Source organism: Ascaphus truei, chromosome 3, assembly GCF_040206685.1.
Source record: "Ascaphus truei isolate aAscTru1 chromosome 3, aAscTru1.hap1, whole genome shotgun sequence".
In the NCBI taxonomy this organism is placed as follows: Eukaryota; Metazoa; Chordata; class Amphibia; order Anura; family Ascaphidae; genus Ascaphus; species Ascaphus truei.
Window position 1 is genome coordinate 127,382,746 of NC_134485.1, and position 22,745 is coordinate 127,405,490.

Consider the following 22,745-nt stretch of genomic DNA (forward strand, 5'->3'; position numbering starts at 1 on the left):
AAAAAGCAATCTGCCACATTATTAATCGATCCTTGCTTTAATAAATGTAATACATTGCTTTTTCATTAAGACCTCTGAATGTCCGGTACATACATACATACATACAGAGCTTTTTCATATGGAAAATATGTACAGATGTAATGTTTGTTTTATAAAGGGCAAAATATGCTCAGGGGACAAACTACTAACATTCTATGAGTTAAACTTGTAAGCTTCTGGGGGCATTGCTGATTTAATTGACCACCAAAGGTTTTGTGCAGATAAAATGAGAAAAGTAATCACATCAAACTATGAACAAGTACTGTATATGTCTTCACTTTATGTACGTGCACCACTTACGTTGGCATTAACTGCTTTAGTGAATGAACCCATAGTATTATCAGTTTTAGTTTTTCTACCCACAGCACTGAATAGTAACACAATGGCTTCTTACTTTGGTCTGCGTGAACTCCAGGAACATGGCAGCCAATCCTTCATCATCAATGTCACAATCTGTTTTGATGGCGATGTTCAGGATATGGATAGGTTCGTCTCTGATGCTCTGCAAAGGATTCCCATGCACTTTTTAGCAATTAAGGAAGGACAAGACACCAAAAGTAGAGTCCAAAAACTTTATGGCAACTTTTCAGCGGCAATAATTACCAGGATAAGTTGATCAATTTGATACTACCTATATGTTGGCCGGAAATTATTTCTTTGGGACCCGTGAGTAAAATGACAGCTTCAGGCAACTGAACTGAAGCTGTTCTTTTCATCTGGCACCAGGTGGCACTTAAATATGGCTGCACACAAATATCTTTATCCTTGCTTGGTAAACCCACCTGATAATTGTGTGCGCACGTTGTGCAGTAAATCAATTACGAAAACATAGTGTGTAACCGCTCTTTTACAGAGAAACCAGGCACAGTCCCTTGCCTGATCCTCAAAACAGGATGAGCCTGGCTTATCAGTACCTTATTATCATCTTCATCATACAGCGAAGGGTGACCAGCTTCAGGGAAGGTAGGACTTGGAGGCGGCGAATCCGAGAAGCAACTCATCACATCATCAAAGATTCTAAAACAAGATATATATATTGTGTCCATCAGCCAATTAATCAATACTATTCCAATCCAACGCAACATATTTATCCACTGATTCTGTTTTACATGTGAAATAACTTTCACCTCTCATTTCTACGGGACACGCAAGTATGTGTTCAAGCTCCAGTTCCCAAATGTATTTAATGTTTCTAGTTTCCTTATTTATGAGATTATTTTTACATAGCTAGATAAAAAAAAATGGCTCTGCATTATAGATCACAAATACAAAGATTCTTGTAAAAAAAATAAAAAACAGTTACATTGTTCCAATCATCGCTGATTAGGCAACTGAGAGAAAAGACTACGACATGAGCAATGAGAGCTGTAATCACCCCTCCTCCCAGGGGTCGTGCATCTGCACACATGGAAAGACAGATGCCACACTCATTGAATCAAGAGAAGGCTGTCCCTGCTGGGGTGTACTCTATGGCTATGCCTAATTCTCCCTGACATTTCATTCCTCACTGTGCAAGCAGATACTTGTGCTCCCTGCTCCCTAAAGAGACACCATAGCCCATTCCAAAAATGCATGTGGGGAGTAATGCAGAAGAAGATGATAAGGATCAACCTTAGAGGCACTCAGTGGAAGGCGTTTATGATGTAGGACTTGAAAAGCTTGCAGCAGGAAAGAGGGGGAGGGGAATAGGGTGAATAGTTTGAATATGTTAGTTTTCACCCTTTTTATTCCTAAGGGCAGAGGCTGCCTGGGGTAAGAACATACAAATTATAGCAATCGACACTATTGCTTGCTGTAGACACCCAGTAGAACAGTTGAACCTCCCAGACAGCCCATCATATATATTGGACTATTTCTGACTATCAATAGTTAATATATTCAGCGAATCCCCTGCCATCTGGTTAAAATGCATGCCATGTTCTGGGAGATCATTTTGCTCACGGGAAAAGCAAACACTCCAGAGTTACAAAATGCAAACGGAAAAAGGAGGAGCCGTACAGAATACAGAGCAATAGGAAAACAAATACATGTCAATGGCAAACCTCAAGTACATGTTGTTGTTTACTTTGGCGACATTAAAGCTGTGATCGGAACACTTCTCCACACAGATAATGTAAGCTGAACACAGGGTGAACATGGTTTTCGATTAAGTTCTGCTACGTGTAGCTGTATTGATGCCGGTTGGACATACATTTTATAGATGTATAAATGTGTGCAAAGATTTGAAGACCTCACAGGCCTGTTCTACAGGTGCGCCGACGAGTATTCTAAAACTTGCCTTGGAAAATCTGGGGCTATCACCAACAAGACCCAGGTACATGCTGCAAACATTTCAGTGACATTTCTGCAGAGACTAATAGCCCATCGGATTAACAGCGGGGGTCCCTAGCTGTCCCATTCAGTTTGAATGGGACTGCCAGGGACCCCCGCTGTTAATCCGATGGGCCATTAGTCTGTCTGCAGAAATGTCACTGAAATGTTGCAGCATGTACCGGGTCTTGTTGGTGATTGCCCCAGATTTGTTTTAGAATACTCGTCGGCGCTGCAGTACCTGTGTTTTGATGAGGCTACAAAGCAGAAAGGGACCAATAAAAACAACAATCCAACACGGTACTTTACTTAATTTTGGTCCTGTAACGGACACCTGTAGCATTTTTGCAATTAACACTGTGCAACCGCTGGGGCAGTAAGTTTCAAATTGAGGTCCCCCGAAGACTTTAGTGGTATCCCCCTGGAGCCGTGCAAAGTTCATTTCAGGATTTCAGTTACAGGTCCCTTCGTTTTTAAGAAATGTTACATGTAATATATAAAGAAAAGGGAGAGGAAGGGCACTAGTCGCATTTCACAAAAAAAGGGATTTATTTAGCCACAGAGGACCAACGTTTCGGCTGACACAGCAGCCTCTCTCAAGGACTTGGCCATGGGGGTACGTTTGCTTGTTTTGGAATGACTCATTAACATTTTTATTTCTTGCATTATATGTAATATATAAACATATTGAATTGATCAAAAGAGCTAATGTATGGTTATCCTCCAAATGGTTTTGAATACTGAAGTGGTCCACAGCGATATGGAATCGTGTGGGAAACTATGCTCTAGGGGAGAGGATGCAGAGACCTGTTTTTCCCTTTAACTTTATAGACGTTTGAAGTTGCTGTGCAGAAGCCAAAAATCTCTCTGCATAAAAACATGGATTCAAATATACTGTCCATTTTCATGCACTTAACATTTTTGGAACTTCAAAATCTCTTAAAGCAGCAGAGTATAATAGAAAGGTACGCTGCATACAGTAGCTTTATTTGCACACTGCAAAAACTATTTTATCTATAAGAGTAGAAACAGTCAAGTTTGTCTGGAGGCACAATGATGTCAAGGCAGCAGGGGAACCTTCTTAATAACTTAATTTCTCCTTCCAATGGACAGAAGAGCCACCCATGGGCTGCGTTTGATATAGAAAAATGAAACAGACTTAATAAAGGGATTAAACAAAATAAGTAAATTGAAGGAGGTGAACACAAAGGTGTAGCTGGGCAAAACTGGATCAATGATGTGGCAAAAACAAAAAGCAACAAGCGTTACAAAGAACTGAAAGTTTTTGATACAGCCCCAAAGGTGTCAATTTCTAAAAAGGAATCGATTTATCGTACCTGAGAAAATCCTCAAAGGTCCGGAAGGAAACCATGCCGCCCATCCTCTGGCAGGGAGGGGTAAAGGAAGTGTCAAAAAGGACATCACTGACACTGCCCACGTGCACCATCCCGTAGTGGTTGAGGTTGGAAGAGAACGACATCCTGGATGGCATAGAAACCGTGTTCATTAGAAAATAATCCTGTGCACACTGCATTATATAGAAACATTTGTATCTTTCACCCTCTATATAAATGATGTATATATTGTTTATTCTTTACCAGTTTGTTTGCATAGAGACAGACCCGCGGCCTCTCACAGTGCTATCCATAAAACTTCTGTCACGTTCTGTGTCAAACATCCTTACATCGTTTTTTTTGCCTTGTCTGATTTATGAATAATGTTTGTTTTTTTCAAGTGCTCTTTACTTATGAATAATGGAGTCCCTCATGTTACAACTCTCATAAAGTGTACAACCGTTGGCAATGTTTAGATAGCTATAACCTTAACATAGGATTAGAACACACTTAAGAAAAGAAATTAGAAAAAGACAGAATTGCTGCTTTAAGTATTCTAACCGGAGGATCCAAAGAAGCTGTGCTGCTATTTTCAGCTCAGGGGACCCCCTGGTTCTTAAAACCCAGATACACAAAAGTGTGCCAAGTTTTTTCACACTTTTAGTCCTATTGATATGAATGGGAGTAAAGGTGTGCTAAAGCCATTAAAGGTGCTGTTGCTCTCCTCTGCAATGTTTAAATAACAGGAAGTGAACGGCACCTAAAACTAGCAGCATCTCTGGAACCAAGGTGGGCGTCGGAGCTGCAAATAGCGCGACTGTTTTGGAGGAACCCCTGGTTTCAAATGCTGTAAAAATACCGCATTGGATTTTAGACTACGGTATAACGGTTAGCAGCAGATTAAACATGACTCGGATAGATAACCGAGTCAGTCAAAACAAGAAGAGCTGATGTGGAGGAGGAATTAAACAAAAGAGAAGCCATTATTACAATTAGAACAGGGAGAAAACAATGAATTTGCTCACTTTTTAAAAAATAAATAGTTTCTTATACCGTAGGTGCATTCACTGCTATTTGTTTATTTTTGTAACATTTTCCTCGTTGTCATAGCTGTAGTGCCTTACATTTTAGTAAAACACTTCTCCAAGTACTGTAAAAACGTATAGGCACTATACAGTATATTGAATTAAATAAAACTATGACAACGGAACATTATGGACATACTATTACACTCTCCCTGCTAATCAGCCTGATTGACAAATGTAGTATTTTATTTTTCACTATATATGTGTGTGTGTGTGTGTGTGTGTGTGTGTGTGTGTGTGTGTGTGTGTGTATATATATATATATGCAAATATAACTGTATGCTCATCTGCATGTCTCAGGCAGGTCTGCAACCCCGCCTTTCCCCATTATCACCCAGCATACAGCACTTCCACTGCAGCAAGGGATTCTGGGAAATGACATGCAAATGAGCACACAATATATATATATATATATATATATATATATAAATCTATCTATATATCTATCTATATCTATATATCTCACTCTAGTGTAAGTCAGTGGAAGATGTAGAAATGATTACCATCGTCCTCACAAATCTCCCTGATAGAAGCTGTCACATGCTGGTTATTATAATCCTGGGCCTCCCTAACAACTGCAGCCCACCATGCCGGCAGTACACGTATGCCCCTCAATTTTACGCTTATTATTATACTATAAGCAGCCGAAACCACAAACAAACTAGCACTGAAAAACGGCAAATATTTCAACACAATGGTGTGCATTGCTGGCAGGGTTGGTTGCAAGGTCATGGAGCCCAAGGCAAAGGGAAGTGAAATGGCAGCTATTAACATGGCTTATGTTGTGTTCCTTTTTTCTCTCATAAATCTCACATCACATATTGTTTGTTAATAGGGATAATCAACCAAAACGCAATTAAAAAAAAAAAAATCAGGTGAGAATAGTGTCCAAGTAAAAACAAAACAAAAAGGTAATTAAATGATCATACGGTAGGGAGAACTTAGACATGTTTGTTAGCATGTGCCAAAGAGTGAATGCACCTTAAAATCAATAATCCCTGCTCCTGTACTGCCCTCTGATGTCAACACAATTAGTGTCAGCCTCATCTATATTATTATTTTGTGCTCCCTCATTATCTGGTTGTTGTCTTTAATAGTGAAGTGGTGTCATATTTAATATGTCACATTTAGCTAGAATGGCTCCAAGTCTGGTGGGAATGGAATTTTAATCAGGGCAACGTAATTAAATGTTGTTTTATATACATGTACAATTGGGCTAAAGAGGTAAAACCATTCTATGTTTTCTCAGAATCCCTTTCAATGCTCAACACCCCCCAAAAAAAAATAAAAACAGATATCAAACCAATAAAAATGTTGCCAGTTGTACACGCCAACTATTGCACTGCTCATATTTTTTAATGGCAGATCCAGAAAACACAGTGACGTTCTAAAACCTGCATGTAGTTGGCATTTCTAAATAGGAATCTCATCAACCAGAGAAAAGAAAGTCTCACCACTTCATTTGCCAATGCTAATCTACACACTTAAAGCAGTAATTATTTATTAAAGAAGGCATCTCCCAGTGAGTATCTTGGACGAGTCACTTTAACTCCTTATACCGCAGGAATCATACGAATGTGTATTTAATAATGAGTACAGTGGATTAGTGCATTAAAACTACAATTGACAACATATCCCCAAGCCAAGAACAAGAGAAGACAACCAAAGATACAACGGCAATAATCAGCAGTGCACCAAGAGAAACATTTTGAAGTACGTTTACAACAATATTTAATGTTACATGTTTTGCCATTCTGTCCCCAGCTGCTGTCATTACAAAGCAAAGCGTTCTGGGACTTCTTGAAGCACAGGGATCCAGAGACTGTTCAGATGTTTCTAGAGGGCTACAAAGTGGGCGTGGATACTATCAGGTCAAAAATGCTGGAAAGACCAAAAAGGCATTCAAGATTGGTATTAGATTAGAGTTGAGTTTGGTTCACCATGGCGAGCCGTTGGGATAACACCATTCATGAACTCTATTAAAAATGCCGATAACGGGGATATAGATGCATGGGAAATCCTTGTACTGCATCTTAAAAATTAAGTATACCAACGATTTCTGGTGCGACTACAGATCAAAACGCTTTGCCTGGTTGCATCTGTAAGGAAGAATTATCTTGCATGCATGCTTTTGTTATCCGAAATACATTTGCGTTTTTGTAATGAAATATAAGCCAAATGCCATACCTGTTAAGCGTGGGGATGTTCCCTCTGTAATCAAACAACCACAGTTAATTAATGGCCGGTTAGTAAATAAACATACCACTTGTGATGATGCATTTGCATGTGTTAGACAGATCTACCACCCAGTCGTCTTTCCCCATTACGGCTAGCAAGTGTTTCCACTGCAGCCAAGGATTCTGGGTAATGACAAGCAAAAGAGTCAAAAAAGTCAATTTTGAACCCCTAGTAGCTTAAGCCTGCCTTATTACACAGCTTTTCAGCACAGCCTGGCTGGTTAGTGGAAGCCTCATTACAGAAGACTGCAACTGGAAACTGAAAGCTGGGAGCTCACATTCAATCGGATGATTGCTGGCAAAGTTCTACCGATTTATGCAAACAAATAGCGGCGTGTGCATATTAAATCTAAATGCATGTTCCTATCTTTTGAAGTGCCTCAAGTACAGAAATGTTGCCAACTGTTTCTCTTTCTAGCCTTTACATACAAGAAAAGAGAAGAGTCGTTGGAATCACAGCATCCAAAATAATTTGTTTTTTAAAATCTGGCTTCTTCTAATATAAGAAGCTTATTAGTAAAGTTCCTTACATGTGGCACAGATAATTAAAAAAAGCAATTCATGTGTTTTTTTTTAAATTATTTTTTTAACATAGGTTTGTAGCAGTTGGTCTCCACAGCTGAACCCCATTCATTTCAGTTTCGGGGACCCCCTGCTTCCCAACATACTGTACTTACCTCCGAAGGGGGTGCCGGTATCTCTGCAAAAGTTTCAAGCTCCCGCGTCACATGGGCCAATAGGAAGCCGAACCTGATGACGTCACAGCTTCCTATTGGCCCGCAGAGCGCGGGAGCTTTGAAACTCCCCCTGCTTCAATCCTATGTTAAAAATGAATAAATAAATAAATTGCTAGCTTTGATTGCATCTTTAAGCCACTGATGCTTCTGCCACCTCAGCCCTGGGAGAATTTGTGGATACTAAAAAACAAACCAGTTGTCTACACATGCCATTTACAAAATGTGCCTCTCCCTTTCTACTTCTTCTTAAACAAAATTCACATCATCGCATCACATCCCTGGGTGCACAAAATATTTATCAGCATGCATAATCATAATTCCTATTTATCTTAGAATTATTAAGCAGATGCTATGTTTTTGTTACATCGGAATTGCGCTACCACAAAAAAGATACTTTCAGAAGGAAGGAATAGGAAGGAATCGCTACACTGGTCAAGATCATTTTATGGGGCACCCTTGCTCCTTGATTAATTTTAAAGTACAACGTGCTAAGGGCATTTTCATGTAGAAAAAACAAAAAAAACGAAATAAGAGATAGTGTGATACCATTTATTTAACAACGATATTGTTCCCTTTGACGAGATGGAGAGATATTTCTGCAATATGTTTCTTTAATGTTCTGATTGTCCTACCCACAGGTCAACAAGTACACAACATACTTGGTTTCACAGTTGACGAAATAATATATTTTGTGTTTTTTTTTTTACCTGTGACTGTGGATGCAAAATGTGTGGAGGACTGCATGGGTATGAAGTACCCAAACTTCCTACCTGCGTTTTGGTTACTAAGGATCATTTCACTGCTCCAAACTACAATTGTGAAATAACCTTTGCTGCAGCAACAAGCATGGGAAGTAGAACCACATTTTATATTTGACGTCGCAGCGCCATGATGAGGGACCCTGCAGGAGGAGATGCCGCCGGAGAAGGTAAGAGAGTTATAGAGGTCCCGCGCTCTCACCCGACAATCAGTTTCATTGTTGTGGGGAACAGCATGGCGTCTCTGTAACCTGCACAGACGGCACCACCACCAAGCCGGCTCTGTGACAAGACAACCAAACAAGTCAGATTTTCAGGATATCCCTGCTTCAGCACAGGTGGCTCAATCAGTCTTCTACTGAGCCACCCTGTGCTGAAGCAGGGATATCCTTAAAACCTGACCCGTTGGTAGCTCTTGAGGACTGAAGTTGAGCACGCCTGGGCTATAGTGTTAGCAAAGTGTTTTGTTTTCTCTTCTCTCTATGCAGTGGAAGAAATACAAAAGACAATACAAAATTGGAAGTGAAGGACCAGCTAAGTGGTTGCAGGCTTGAAATGTTTTGGCCAAAGGATTTAACGAAACAACGTATATTTGTGAGGAGAAAAAACAGATAGCAATGAACTAAATCATTTGTCATATTGGATGTAGCATTGGGGCTTCTCTGTCTATTGTTTTATTCTTTAGGTCACTATCCCAACAGCGCTCCAATTGACACAAATGCATTTATATAATGCAGTGGGGTTGGGTTTTGAGCTTGCGTATGTCCAAACTACAACACTATTTTGGATGCTATACATTCAAAGTGTTTTCCACTTCCTAGCGGAGTATCCAGTTGGATAGTGGCTATGATGCAGCCGAAGGGCAGCCAAAGGGTGTGAGCCGTTTGCTTATGTCTGGTGATGTAAATGTGATGTTAAAGCTGCTCTATTTCAATCTAAAACTCACAAGCCTTTTATCCCCTGTACCCATTTTTCCAACACTATCTGTCCGTGATTTGAATGTATAACCCCTGTTCTTTTAATGTAACCATGTATTTTTTATAATTCTGTGCCCAGGATATACTTGGGAACGAGAGGTAACTCTCAATTAGACTGTAAGCTCCTCGGAGCAGGGACTCCTTTACCTTAATGTTACTTTTATGTCTAAAGCACTTATTCCCATGACCTGTTATTTATATTAATCTGTTATTTATTTGATTACCACGTGTATTACTACTGTGAAGCGCTATGTACATTAATGGCGCTATATAAATAAAGACATACAATACAATGTATTACTTCCTGGTTAAACATTTTTATAAATAAATACTCATAACTGTTCTTTTATGTACAGTGCTGTATATACTTATGTACAGGCAAATAAGCAGAGAAATATAAATATGCAAAACCAGGGCTGTAAGTGGATGATTACCCTACACTATGTATTCTGCCAAATTGATTTTTGGGGGGTTTTTTTTGCACAGAAAGCAGAGACTAATGGGGTGTAGAGAAGACCAGGGGAGAGGTTCGCCAGTAACATATTCCCTTACTGAGACTGTAATGATGTAGACTCAGCTGAATGTATAAATACAAATCTCTGACCTATTGCAGCATGCAAGCTGGAAAATAGAAGTGATTTGTAGATGCATCTAAACAGAAAAATGGAGCTAATAGATATGAAGCATTGCATCCGTCAGCTGAGTTTTCTGCATACTGGAATCTCACCAAACACAAAGTGTAAGCAGCCGATGGGAAGTTTTGCAGTGATCGGAAGTCTGTGTGCAATTCAATTGAAATCATTTTTGCTCCACTTTTAAACAGCTTGCAAGAGCTACAGCATGACTTATGTTAGCATGCACTTAGAGCCATACATTTCCTTCTTAAAAAAAGGGTTTCTACACTTATGTTTTCCCTGTATTTGCGCTTTAAGAACATGTTTGGTAAATGGGTACAAAGATTTTGCCCTATGCGTTTAAAAAAGGCTTCTGTTCTGCTGCAATCAAATAAAAGATTTCAATTTGTCTTGCGTCAGTGCTTGCCAAGTGTTACCTCAGTGCTTGCTAGGGAGGCCGATTCTATATGTGCCGATGTGGAATGGGGAATGTTGGCCACAAACTGCCCGATCTGCCTCTTTGGCACATATAGAATCAGCCCCTAAGTGTTTCCAATCAGAATTTGTTGGTACAGGATTTCTCCCGCGAATCTTCTCCAGCAAAAATGGTTGTTAATAATCTGTGTAGCATTGCTGATAGTCCATCTGCTTATGGCCTGTAGCCTTAGCAATAATATTTATAGAACAGATCCAAAGGGTCTATACGGTAGTGAACTTGTATATTCATCTGCTTCACCCACACTTTCGGCTGCAAAGAGAGTCTGCCCCAGTCTTAATGTGAATTCCCAGTATTCAGCTGCACACTCTCATATTAAGATTTCTTCTCCTAAAACATGTTAACATTGTTCCCCTTCCTTTCCCTACATGAAAGCCTTCGCTATCCTCTCAGCGGAGTTTATATCCAGCTGACACACACACACACACATACACACAATGGTATTCCTCTACACCCCTCTCCCCCCCCCCCCCCACTACTACTATTTAAGACTTGGGCCGAGAAGGGACTGGCTACCTCCAGCTTTGACAGCGAGTGCCACGTACAGGAAAAGCCTTTTGAAATGAGGCAGCTAAGCAGAGAGGAGACTGGCTGAGCAGCCCACTTGTAGTTATTAGTTGGAAAGGGCAATGTGGCTCCATCTGACTTCATCCTCTCAGTGATACAGATTCAAAGACAGCCAGGGACATAGCAGGATACATGCCTAATAACACAGTCTGGGCAGCAGAGCTCTAAAGTACACGGTGACAGGGAAGCTATCCAGCATCTGAGATGGTTCAATGCTAGAGCTGCTGCCCTGACCAGCAGAGTTTGTGGGTTCTGATCCAGTTGGGTGTGACACTAGTACCCCCTTCATCACAAGTGGCCTTAGGTGTGTCTGTATTGGTCGCATGGAAATATTTTAGGAGGTGTGAGATGTAAATCCCTTAGATAACTGGGAGATAAGCAAAGTATATTTAAGTCGTGCTCCTTTTGGAGCACAGGCCTTTCTCCATATGTTATTTGGAGTGAGGTTTGAGGGGATATACTGTATATAAAGCTTGGGACTATACTGGAATAGGTCTCTCTCACCAATCCATTTTTTCCTGCGTGAACAGCACTACCACCACCTTAAGTTAAGACAGGTGTAACACAAATCATGTTAAGCTAAAGTCAGCGCTAACTTAACATTGTGGGTACCCGTTAAACTCAGGGAAAATAACGGCAGTTACTTATTTAGGTAATTTGGGTTATTTGCCCTGATTTTAATGGATCGCTATCCCTAAGAGTTCCTCCCATGGAAATAGTCAAAAATAGATGACAGGGTCACTCAATAGAACATCACTGGACATGTTTTGTCCAGGAGATAGAAACGTTAGCTAGTGGCACGCGCGCCCGGCAGGGGGGGCGGTGCGTGCACAGCGCTAACCGCGATCTTCGGTCCTCCTGGGAGAGAGAGAGATTGCGACGGGAGGGGGCGTGGTGGGAGTTTTGCGGGGGCGTGGCCACAACCCCACGTGGCTGGTTTGCCCTCATTGGGTGAACCGCCGGCGCAGTTCTAAACTCAATTTCATGGAGTTAAAAAAAAAAAAAACCTGGCAGTACAGCGCGGCTGCACCTTCAGCGGGAAAGTGCGTACTGGGCCCAGCCCCATTGAGGGGCAGTGCTTATTTGCACAGCGCACGCCAAGGTGTGCGCTGTAGCAGTTACTGGGACCGCAGCCTAAGAGTCCTCTACAGCTCAAAGTCTCTGCTGCCTTCCCTGTGGTTCACGTAATACTAAAACCCACCAAAAAACAGGTAGCAGGGATTGCTACTTTAAAGAGTTTGAAAGTGTTTTCAAATTTAGGCCACAATCAAGCTTCATGCAAAAACCCAAATATCCCACAATGTACCAACATACATCATTTTTTATTAAGGGAGCTCATACATAGCGCCACAATTCACAAGATGGATCAGGGAGGCATTCAAAATTGGTTTGCAGAGCTCCCAGTGGTGGAAGAGCAGGCCTGTCAACAGGCAGCAAGCAGATAAGGCACTGCCTAGGGGTGGCAGGTCTCAGGGGGTGGCAAGAGGGAGAGAGTAGCAGCACTGACATTTACCTTTTTTAATCTATCTAGAATTGAAGCAGGGATTCTCCGGAGCTGAATTACACTCATTTCAGCCCACTGCACCTGAGATAATTATCTCCTTAGATGGTACCAGTATCTCCTGCTCAGGTTTAAACCCCCCCCTCCTCCCTCCCCCCCCCCCCGGTCAAAGGGGCCAATAGGAAGGTGCCAGTGATGTCACAGCTTCTATTGGCCCATATGATGGGACATCTACAATTGAGCAGGAGATACCCGCACCCCATAAGGAGATAAGAATCTCGGGAAGCAAGGGGACCCCGGAGCTGAAATTAATGGTGTTTAGCTCCGGAGACCTCCTGCATCTTACCTTTGTTGGCGAGGGGTTTATTTTCTTGTCCTTATTAGTGCTTGCCTAAGTGGGGCACATACCCTAGGGACGGCTGCTGAAAAATGTGCATCAATATTTTGCCAAAACAGAGGAGTTTCTTCATTGACTATTTGATTTCAGTGAGCAGTTTCTTTTTCAACCCAGACAATATTTCCGTGCAGACCAAGCCTGGCCTCCCTTTCCAATACACTCGAAGAAGATGTTGTAATAAGTTGTCGTGAAGTGTCCAAATGACATTCATTTGTACCTCCTCTCACAACACAATGTACACAGATCCCCCTACACAAAAAATAAATAAATAAATTGAAGCAAAATCGATAGCAAACGCAACCGAAAGATAGTGAAAGAAGAATAGAGATCATTATGCGGAAATTGTATGAAAATGGGACTGCATTATTTTAAAGTGTGCAAAGAGTGGGGGAAGCAGATGGGCCCAGCTGCGTGTCCTATTCCTACCCTGATTACTTTCCTTGTGTGTGCAGCTCATTTATTCATTGCAAGCTCACCCCATCCTAAAAAACACTGCACTAAAATTAATGGACTGCTGCTCAGCTGAGGAAACTGCTCTGGGAGATCAGGCCTGACAAGAATTAAGCAAGAGAGGAGGCTGGGGAAGGAGAATAAATGCTTAAAAAAAAAAAAAAAAAACTTCTGAAGTGAGGTGCTGCATTATCTGAGTAAGCAAGTGGGGGAAAACGAGATTATCTGCTTTAATTGGTCATCATAAAAGATCTCTCGGCGAAGCAATTTCGAGCTAAAATCGTATTATAAATAAAGATATACAGGCATACCCCGGTTTAAGGACACTCACTTAAGTACACTCGCGAGTAAGGACATATCGCCCAATAGGCAAACGGCAGCTCGCGCATGCGCCTGTCAGCACGTCCTGAACAGCAATACCGGCTCCCTACCTGTACCGAAGCTGTGAGCAAACGGGGAGACTATAGAGCCTGTTACAAATGCATTATTTACATCAGTTATGCACGTATATGACTATTGCAGTACAGTACATGCATCAATAAGTGGTAAAAAGGTAGTGCTACACTTTAAGTACATTTTCGCTTTACATACATGCTCTGGACCCATTGCGTATGTTAATGTGGGGTATGCCTGTACATACATAGAAATGTAATCTCTCAGTATATTCCTTTTTGTGCAAAAAGGGACATGTTGATATTTAAACCTTGGCTTACAGTGGAACCGGCAGTATGAAGGGGCCGCAAAAGTGTGTGTCGTGGTTTGCTATTTTAATCATCGATTGGTCATTTCCTGAGAGAATGTAGAAAAATCATACATTTTGTGTCGCAATAGAACGGGGTCACTCTGAATTGGGAAAGTTGGCAAGATGCTTTCAATGACACGGCATAACATCCCCATGCGAGCCTAGTGGAGAATCAAAAGCTTATACAGTACAAGCTCTACGTGTAAAGAAATCTCCTGCTCGTGCATCCAGAGGCAATACAACCAGAGTAAGAATCCTGCAAAAAAAAACAAACTAAATACACAACTATTTGAAGGATCGTTTGAACTCAACATGATGTATGTGGCTACTAAAAAAATATAAACTGTGAGGTGACCCCATCATTTTCCTACTGGCTAGCAAAGAATGGGTTGACTCATAACTGGAGATAAATTGGGTGTACTGATGAGCCCACAAATTGCAAAAGCCATATTATAGCAAACCTGGAGGAGAGCCAGCTGCTCGGATTCCACCAGCAAGTGAGGCAAAAGGTTATTTTAATACTTGTAACAGGGCTGCATGATTTCCACAACTATGAAATATGAGAATAGAACTGGTTTCTGAACCTTTAACTGCAGGCACAACACAAGGGTGCATCTGCTAGGCATGGATAAACACTGCCACCTAGTGGCCAATGTATCCACGTGGGTTCTAAGAGGAAGGACCGCAAGCGTGTACTAATATTAGTGATATGCAGCTACATTACAAACGTGTACTAATGTTAGTGATATGCAGCTACATTACAAACGTGTACTAATGTTAGTGATATGCAGCTACATTACAAACGTGTACTAATGTTAGTGATATGCAGCTACATTACAAACGTGTACTAATGTTAGTGATATGCAGCTACATTACAAACGTGTACTAATGTTAGTGATATGCAGCTACATTACAAACGTGTACTAATGTTAGTGATATGCAGCTACATTACAAACGTGTACTAATGTTAGTGATATGCAGCTACATTACAAACGTGTACTAATGTTAGTGATATGCAGCTACATTACAAGCGTGTACTAATGTTAGTGATATGCAGCTACATTACAAGCGTGTACTAATGTTAGTGATATGCAGCTACATTACAAACGTGTACTAATGTTAGTGATATGCAGCTACATTACAAACGTGTACTAATGTTAGTGATATGCAGCTACATTACAAACGTGTACTAATGTTAGTGATATGCAGCTACATTACAAACGTGTACTAATGTTAGTGATATGCAGCTACATTACAAACGTGTACTAATGTTAGTGATATGCAGCTACATTACAAACGTGTACTAATGTTAGTGATATGCAGCTACATTACAAACGTGTACTAATGTTAGTGATATGCAGCTACATGACAAACGTGTACTAATGTTAGTGATATGCAGCTACATGACAAACGTGTACTAATGTTAGTGATATGCAGCTACATTACAAACGTGTACTAATGTTAGTGATATGCAGCTACATTACAAACGTGTACTAATGTTAGTGATATGCAGCTACATTACAAACGTGTACTAATGTTAGTGATATGCAGCTACATTACAAATGTGTACTAATGTTAGTGATATGCAGCTACATTACAAACGTGTACTAATGTTAGTGATATGCAGCTACATTACAAACGTGTACTAATGTTAGTGATATGCAGCTACATTACAAGCGTGTACTAATGTTAGTGATATGCAGCTACATTACAAACGTGTACTAATGTTAGTGATATGCAGCTACATTACAAACGTGTACTAATGTTAGTGATATGCAGCTACATTACAAGCGTGTACTAATGTTAGTGATATGCAGCTACATTACAAGCGTGTACTAATGTTAGTGATATGCAGCTACATTACAAACGTGTACTAATGTTAGTGATATGCAGCTACATTACAAACGTGTACTAATGTTAGTGATATGCAGCTACATTACAAACGTGTACTAATGTTAGTGATATGCAGCTACATTACAAACGTGTACTAATGTTAGTGATATGCAGCTACATTACAAACGTGTACTAATGTTAGTGATATGCAGCTACATTACAAATGATACAGGTAGGTACCGTAAAAAAATAACCTACAACTATTCTTAAATGATTTTTCTTTAACATTTAATGTAATGTCATTTAGTGCCATAGTAAACATATGCTGTGTGTGGTTTATATTATCCCTTCATTGCCCGACTCCGTGTGAGACCTTTGAAGATATGGATTAAGTATCGCAAACTGGGGCATTTGCTTAAAAATAGGTGCAACTTGTGTAATTTTGACTGCATCAATGTATGCAGTTGCACCCGGGGGTGATTACAGGAGTAATTAAGAGATTTTAGCACATAACTGTATCAAAATGTGCAGCTATAACAGTGCAGTTTTTTTCTTCTCTTCACATCAATTAAACCGGTCAGGCCTATAGTGGTGTTAACTTATGCTCTGAAGAGATCTGTGGTAAGTGTGAGAAGCAAGATTAACAATGAGATATCATTAGATTATATTTCACTGGGTTTTTTTGTTTGCCTTCCTCTGTATCAATATACTGTAAGTACAAATACAGGCATACACCGTATTAACGTACGCAATGGGACCGGAGCATGTATGTAAAGCGAAAATGTACTTAAAGTGAAGCACTACTTTCCCCCCACTTATCGATGCATGTACTGTACTGCAATCGTCATATATGTGCATAACTGATGTACATAACGCATGTGTAACAAGCTCTATAGTCTCCCCGCTTGCGCACAGCTTCGGTACAGGTAGGGAACCTGTATTGCTGTTCAGGACGTGCTGACAGGCGCATGCGCGAGCTGCCGTTTGCCTATTGGGCGATATGTCCTTACTCGCGAGTGTACTTAAAGTGAGTGTCCTTAAACCGGGGTATGTCTGTATAGGATAAATTATAGGTTGAACTTGATGAACATATGTGTTTTTTCAACCTCATCTGCTATGTAACAAGCTTCATAAATGTCACTTGTAGAGATGTAAAACAAAAGACCAATTCCTGCGCTCCTACCAATTTGGGCTAAAATATACCAGTGACATTTTTACATTTAGAAGTCTGTGTGACAAAGGAGTCATTTGGTTGCACCTTCTGACCAAAACATGATTCAAGCGTCGTCAAGGTAGACTCCGTTCAGCAGGTACCTACACTGAATATATGTAATTTCTTTTTGACCCATGGAATAAACTTTGTGAAATATCTGAAAGTGCCCTGAAGGGGTTAAATAAATGAAGCATACGCTTTTGTGATTAAGTGCAATTAAAAGCTGGGAGAGATGTGCAACGTTTTTGTTTAAGATCAGGAACCAAACGAAGTTTGTCACCCGCCCCCCCCCCCCTTTGTTTTTTGTTGCAAAAAGAAAATGTATGAAGCAAATTTGAAGCCATTCACACAGCTTTAGTCAATGTGCATTGCAAATCCAGGTGCACATTTGTTGATGATGTACACATCATTATTTGTGCAGCAACAAAAAGTTGCCGATATTCTTTGCGAAAACGTCACAGAGCAAATTTGAAGACCTCACTCTCACATCTAATTATTGGCGCTAATTCACCAATATAAACATGGAGCAAATCTTTCCCAACTTTACAACTTTCTCTTTCCATTGTCTTGATTATTTTTTTTAGAGAAAGCCATCATTTGCCAAACAGCTAAAAGTGAAGAACAAATAATCTGACAAGATAACATGACATACTGCTTTTGCACAGGACACAAATACGTGAAAGGTATACTTTCAGAATAATTTAATCTTTCTGCGGAAGCTACTTAATTTAATTGATACGTTTGTTAAAAACAAACAAACAAAAAAAATATATATATATATATATACTTTCTCCAGCCATGTTGGGTTGCACTGTTATATCAAATAACAGAGGCCCAGATCAATACTCTAAAGCTTGATATGCAAGAAATATAATCAAGGTGCTAAAGAAAAAAAAAAAAGAAAAAAAAAGTCCTTATTTACTTAAAAGAACATTTGAATACGCTTAACAATCAAAACGTGTATTTATACATCTGCAATTAAAATGTTTTCATTTCACTTTGTTTCTATTTCATGAATTCATGAATAAAAATGTCAGACTCGCTCAGACATACAGTATATACTTAAAACTAATAATAGTATATGTCGGTTTCCTGAAAGTACCAAGCATCTGCAAGACAGAGAATCCATGGACACTATCCCGCTCTCTGTAGCAGACAGCAGTGACATTCATATGAATGGGACTAGAATCTCCAGAGCTTCACAGCATACTGAATGAGGCCTTATTATGGGTCTATGGATCAACGTAATTGTAGCAATAGAATTAAGCTAGAAAAAGCATTTCCATCCTACTTCTCTTAAAGGAACAGTTCATGCAATATCCTACGTGTGGTTTTTTTAAATAAATGAGTTCTTGAGAATTACATAATACTGTACTTATATTATTATTATTATTTTTAATTCAACGCTTAATGCAATTTTTTATGCGCTTTAATATACTGAGCATCCTTTGATGTCTATAGCAGCTTTCATCCCACCTTCCCAGCAGTGTAACATCTTTGCAACACTTTTCTCTTTCGGATCATTTGTTTCCAATATTTCCAGCAGTTTGAGCTGCAAACTAACAATAGATAATATTACCTTTGTAATATAAGGATACAGTGTAGCTGCTGAGTTACACTAACTGAAGGAATGATTGGAACTGAAAGGCAGCCATTTAGTGCAGCTTAGGTAATTAGATTTCAATACAGGCAATCAAAGTCTGCATATATTAAAAAATATATATTTTTTGTTTTTGTTTTGTTTTAAACTGCTGCTTGGATTGCCTCTAACTCAAGACCTCTTTAACTCAAGACAGTTGCTCCTACAGTATTTTGCCTTTGTCAGCTTCTGATTTGTCAATTGGAGGAGTTTGAGAGGGGGTCGCAGACTTGCATATCAACATGGATTGTGTTTAATTTTCCCTCTCCTATGTAAAACATAACAGAAACGACACTAACAATTTTCTTACATTTGACAGAATCTCAAACAGATATTTAAATAAAAATGACGAGCCCCAAAGTATGCTTTCTGGAGGAACAACCAGGCGAAGCTATAGCTTAAGAGTGCAACGTTTGCAGCCTTTCACATTCTTAGTGCTACGGACTTAGAATTGTACTCCAAGTTGGCACATAAACTCTGACCCAAGTGGTAATTACAATAACAAATTCCATCCTCTGCTTTCATTTGGCAGCCCTGATTATATATGGTTTGCAAATGAACTCATAGCCAATTATGAGACCAAGATCTGTGGTGCCCATGGACAATCAACAGCACAGTAAGAGACATAGGACGTAGGCAGAAAGGACATTGTGTACTGTACAGATTCAATGTTCAATGGTCACTATTATTTCCCTTTTTCCTTTCTATTATCACGTCCACTAGTATTCTTCAGGCTTCATCAAATATATTCTGCACATCTTAGCTTCTGTATGCGTCACAGTAAAGCAGTAACATTGCTACAGAATACTTAGGAGTGTAAGAGGAACCGATCAAGCCCATTCGTTTGGTAGACTGAGGTATTCCATCTACAAGGCTAACCCATAACAACAGCCAGCAAAAAACTAATTCCGTTCCGACCACTAAAAAAAAAAATTAGCAGTTGCTTTCTATAAGGCTGCTGCAATTATTTATTTGATCTAACCGGGTATAATGTTGGTAGAGAACAATAACTCCACATGCAGTTAAAGATCTTACAAAATGATATCATACATTCACGATTGTTTGTCAATTCTCTAGACTTAGATTTTTGTCCATGGGTGTTGCCAATTACTATAAGTCCATTGCCTGCCTACTAGTCAACTAGGCAGCATCATTTTTTGACCATTACACTATTATAATATAATGTAATTGAATATGAACTATCCTAGTAAGAAAATAAGGTGCTCATTACTTCTAAGACACCAGGACAAAAAAAAAAAGCTGAATTTTTTTCAACATGCACTGATGCTTTAATTAGGTATATTAGTCATGTCATCTATTTGATAAACATAGCATTTGTCACCTATTTCCGCAAAGAAAGCACCCCATGATCTGTGTTAAACACAAGATCAAGATACGTCATGCACAAATAAGCATATTCATTTTGCCTCCGCTCTATGGCAAAGACAACGCTCAGACAGCAAAGGGATGAAGTTTCTTGAAATGTGATCCAATACTGTAGAGATCACGTACAAAAAAAAAAAAAAACGAGGCCATGAATAGGCTGAAATATTACAGAAACCCCCTGGAAACTGTAACTTTCTAACTAACCATTTATTTCAGAAGCTTCTTAGGAGACTTAGAACAATAGGGGGGTCTTTACTATTGTAGAGCAGGGAAGCACCTACTGAAGAGCAGAGAAACACATTGTAGCAGCCTTATGTAAACACCCCCTCTACTTAGTAATGCATTTTACTGCTTGGAGATTCACCATGCAACCTTGGCATTGTGTCTTCTGATTCAGTATATCTTGAGATATATTGTACAGATGAGTACATTGCTGAAGGATGACAGACAGGATATGATGTTCTCTAATATACTATCCTGCACAACATGAGCTTCACTGAAGATTCTTAGGTTTGGGCTATTAAAATAATGTTTGACTAGCTTGGATAGTTGTATTGTATGTCTTTATTTATGTAGCGCCAAAAGTGTACTCAGCGCGTCACAAAGAATACAGAACAGGGAATTATAATACAATAAGCGCAGCAAAATCAGACAATAGGAAAGGAAATCCCTGCCCCGAAGAGCTTACAATCTAAGTGGTATGATGGGAGACTTACAGAGACAGCAGGTGAGGGAATAAGTGCTGTAGATGGCAGTGTTTGGCCACAATGGGTGGTAGGAGTGACTGTGGGTGTGGGACAATAGCCACGAGGGCAGGCTGTTGGGATGCTTGATTTGTGGGGTGAGCTTTAAAGTTAGTCAGTGAATCAGAAGGTTAACACCATTTACAGGGGAAGAAATGGCAGGGAGGCGTGGATGAGATCAGGTGTGTATGTCTTGGTTCAGGCTTAGCGAGATCCCCAGCAGCAGGAAGGAGTAGATAGAGGGTGTGAAGGGAGATTTAGAGGATTTGTGTGGGCGTTTTTTTATTGAGGGGTAAAGAAGTTGTTGGGAGAGAGGTGTATAAATAATGGTGTAGTGGGGAACTTGGGGAGAACAGAGACGTTCACAAAAGAGTGAAGAAACAGTAAACAGAAAAAGCAATAGGGAGGGCATAGTGAGATGCTTGAGGAGACTTCCCAGTTATTGGAGGATATGAAGAGTACAAATAATCACAGCGTTTACAAAGCAAAGTTCTCACAGTTGCAAAGTTGTTGTGCAGAGTCCAGAGCTTCCTCTAATCTTCACCTCAAAATTTTAACTCCAAAATTAACTTTACAGACACTTAAGATGTTACACAGCCATATGGCTCAGAGCCAAGATAGACTGTCTTAAATACGCTGATCACATGCATTTGACTAACAATTAAGGGAGGGGCTTGCCTAACCAACTCCTGGAAACAAAATCAAATTAACAAATTTGGTATAAGTCCTTTCAATTGATTATTACAAATAAGCCACAACTGCCATACCTCTCAAATGATGGTATACAGCTTAATTTCAATATAACAATTTACAGGAGTCATATTAAGATAAGTGGATCGTTTCATCTCAACTTTGACATCCTCATAGTCATATGGCATGGGACTGGTTGCTCCATGCTTATATCATCTGGCTAACTGTCTCTATGCCCAGGGTAAAGAAAACCAAGGACTACCACTGAATAGGAAGACTATTGTGTACAGCAAAGCCGATTACAATATCTCCTGAACGGGGACAGGAAGCTGTCTGCTCATCATTCAGGGCAGTAATGATGGGACTTTGTCACAGATACTAACCTATTTGGATGGGAGGTTGGCAGCATGAACTGGAACTCCACCACACAAGTGTTGTCCTTCAGCTGTCGATGCTGTACACTATTCAGTTCATAAGCAATGTATGCCCTTCGCACGTACACCTAAAAGAATAAAGACGCCAGATATGAATGACAAAACCCACTTTGCGGCTCTTCATCGCCCCGGCAAGAAATGGACAGGTGTAATTTTTCCTACCTTATTTACATCAAAACACGCAGCATCATGGAGGATTTACAAAAACCCAAAACACTAACAACTTCACAATCTTAACACTTAGCTCCCTTTTACTCTTAACATGTTCTAGTATTTTGTCTCTTACAAGCCCTTTCAAAAAATACTTTTCATACTTCCATTGATGATACTCTTAAACCAGTAGTATGTAACCATCCCTATATTTTGACATTATACATTTGTACATGAAATCTCTGCTCCTTTGGTCAGTGAAATATATGAATACAATTGTTGAATTTTCATTTAGAGTATAGTGACCGTGCTGTTAACCTTTTCAAAGTGGTTATAATTCAGCTATAACCAGTCACACATGTGCCCTGAAAACTTGGCTTCAGGTTCATATTGTTTTTAACTCTACCAATCAA

The 22,745-nt window shown here is 39.9% G+C and overlaps 1 protein-coding gene across 5 annotated transcripts in view; it reads right to left on the minus strand.

Annotated features, from left to right (window-relative positions):
* ACACA (acetyl-CoA carboxylase alpha) overlaps positions 1-22,745 on the minus strand; it is a 286,049-nt gene that overhangs the window by 164,944 nt on the left and 98,360 nt on the right. For all 5 annotated transcript variants that reach the window (XM_075589504.1, XM_075589503.1, XM_075589501.1 and 2 more), the window contains 5 exons: positions 22,132-22,250; positions 6,956-6,979; positions 3,687-3,830; positions 954-1,056; positions 434-541 (listed from right to left, as the gene is read on the minus strand). In XM_075589504.1, the coding sequence (XP_075445619.1) occupies positions 434-541; positions 954-1,056; positions 3,687-3,830; positions 6,956-6,979; positions 22,132-22,250 (498 nt within the window). The remainder of the gene's footprint in view (positions 1-433; positions 542-953; positions 1,057-3,686; positions 3,831-6,955; positions 6,980-22,131; positions 22,251-22,745) is intronic.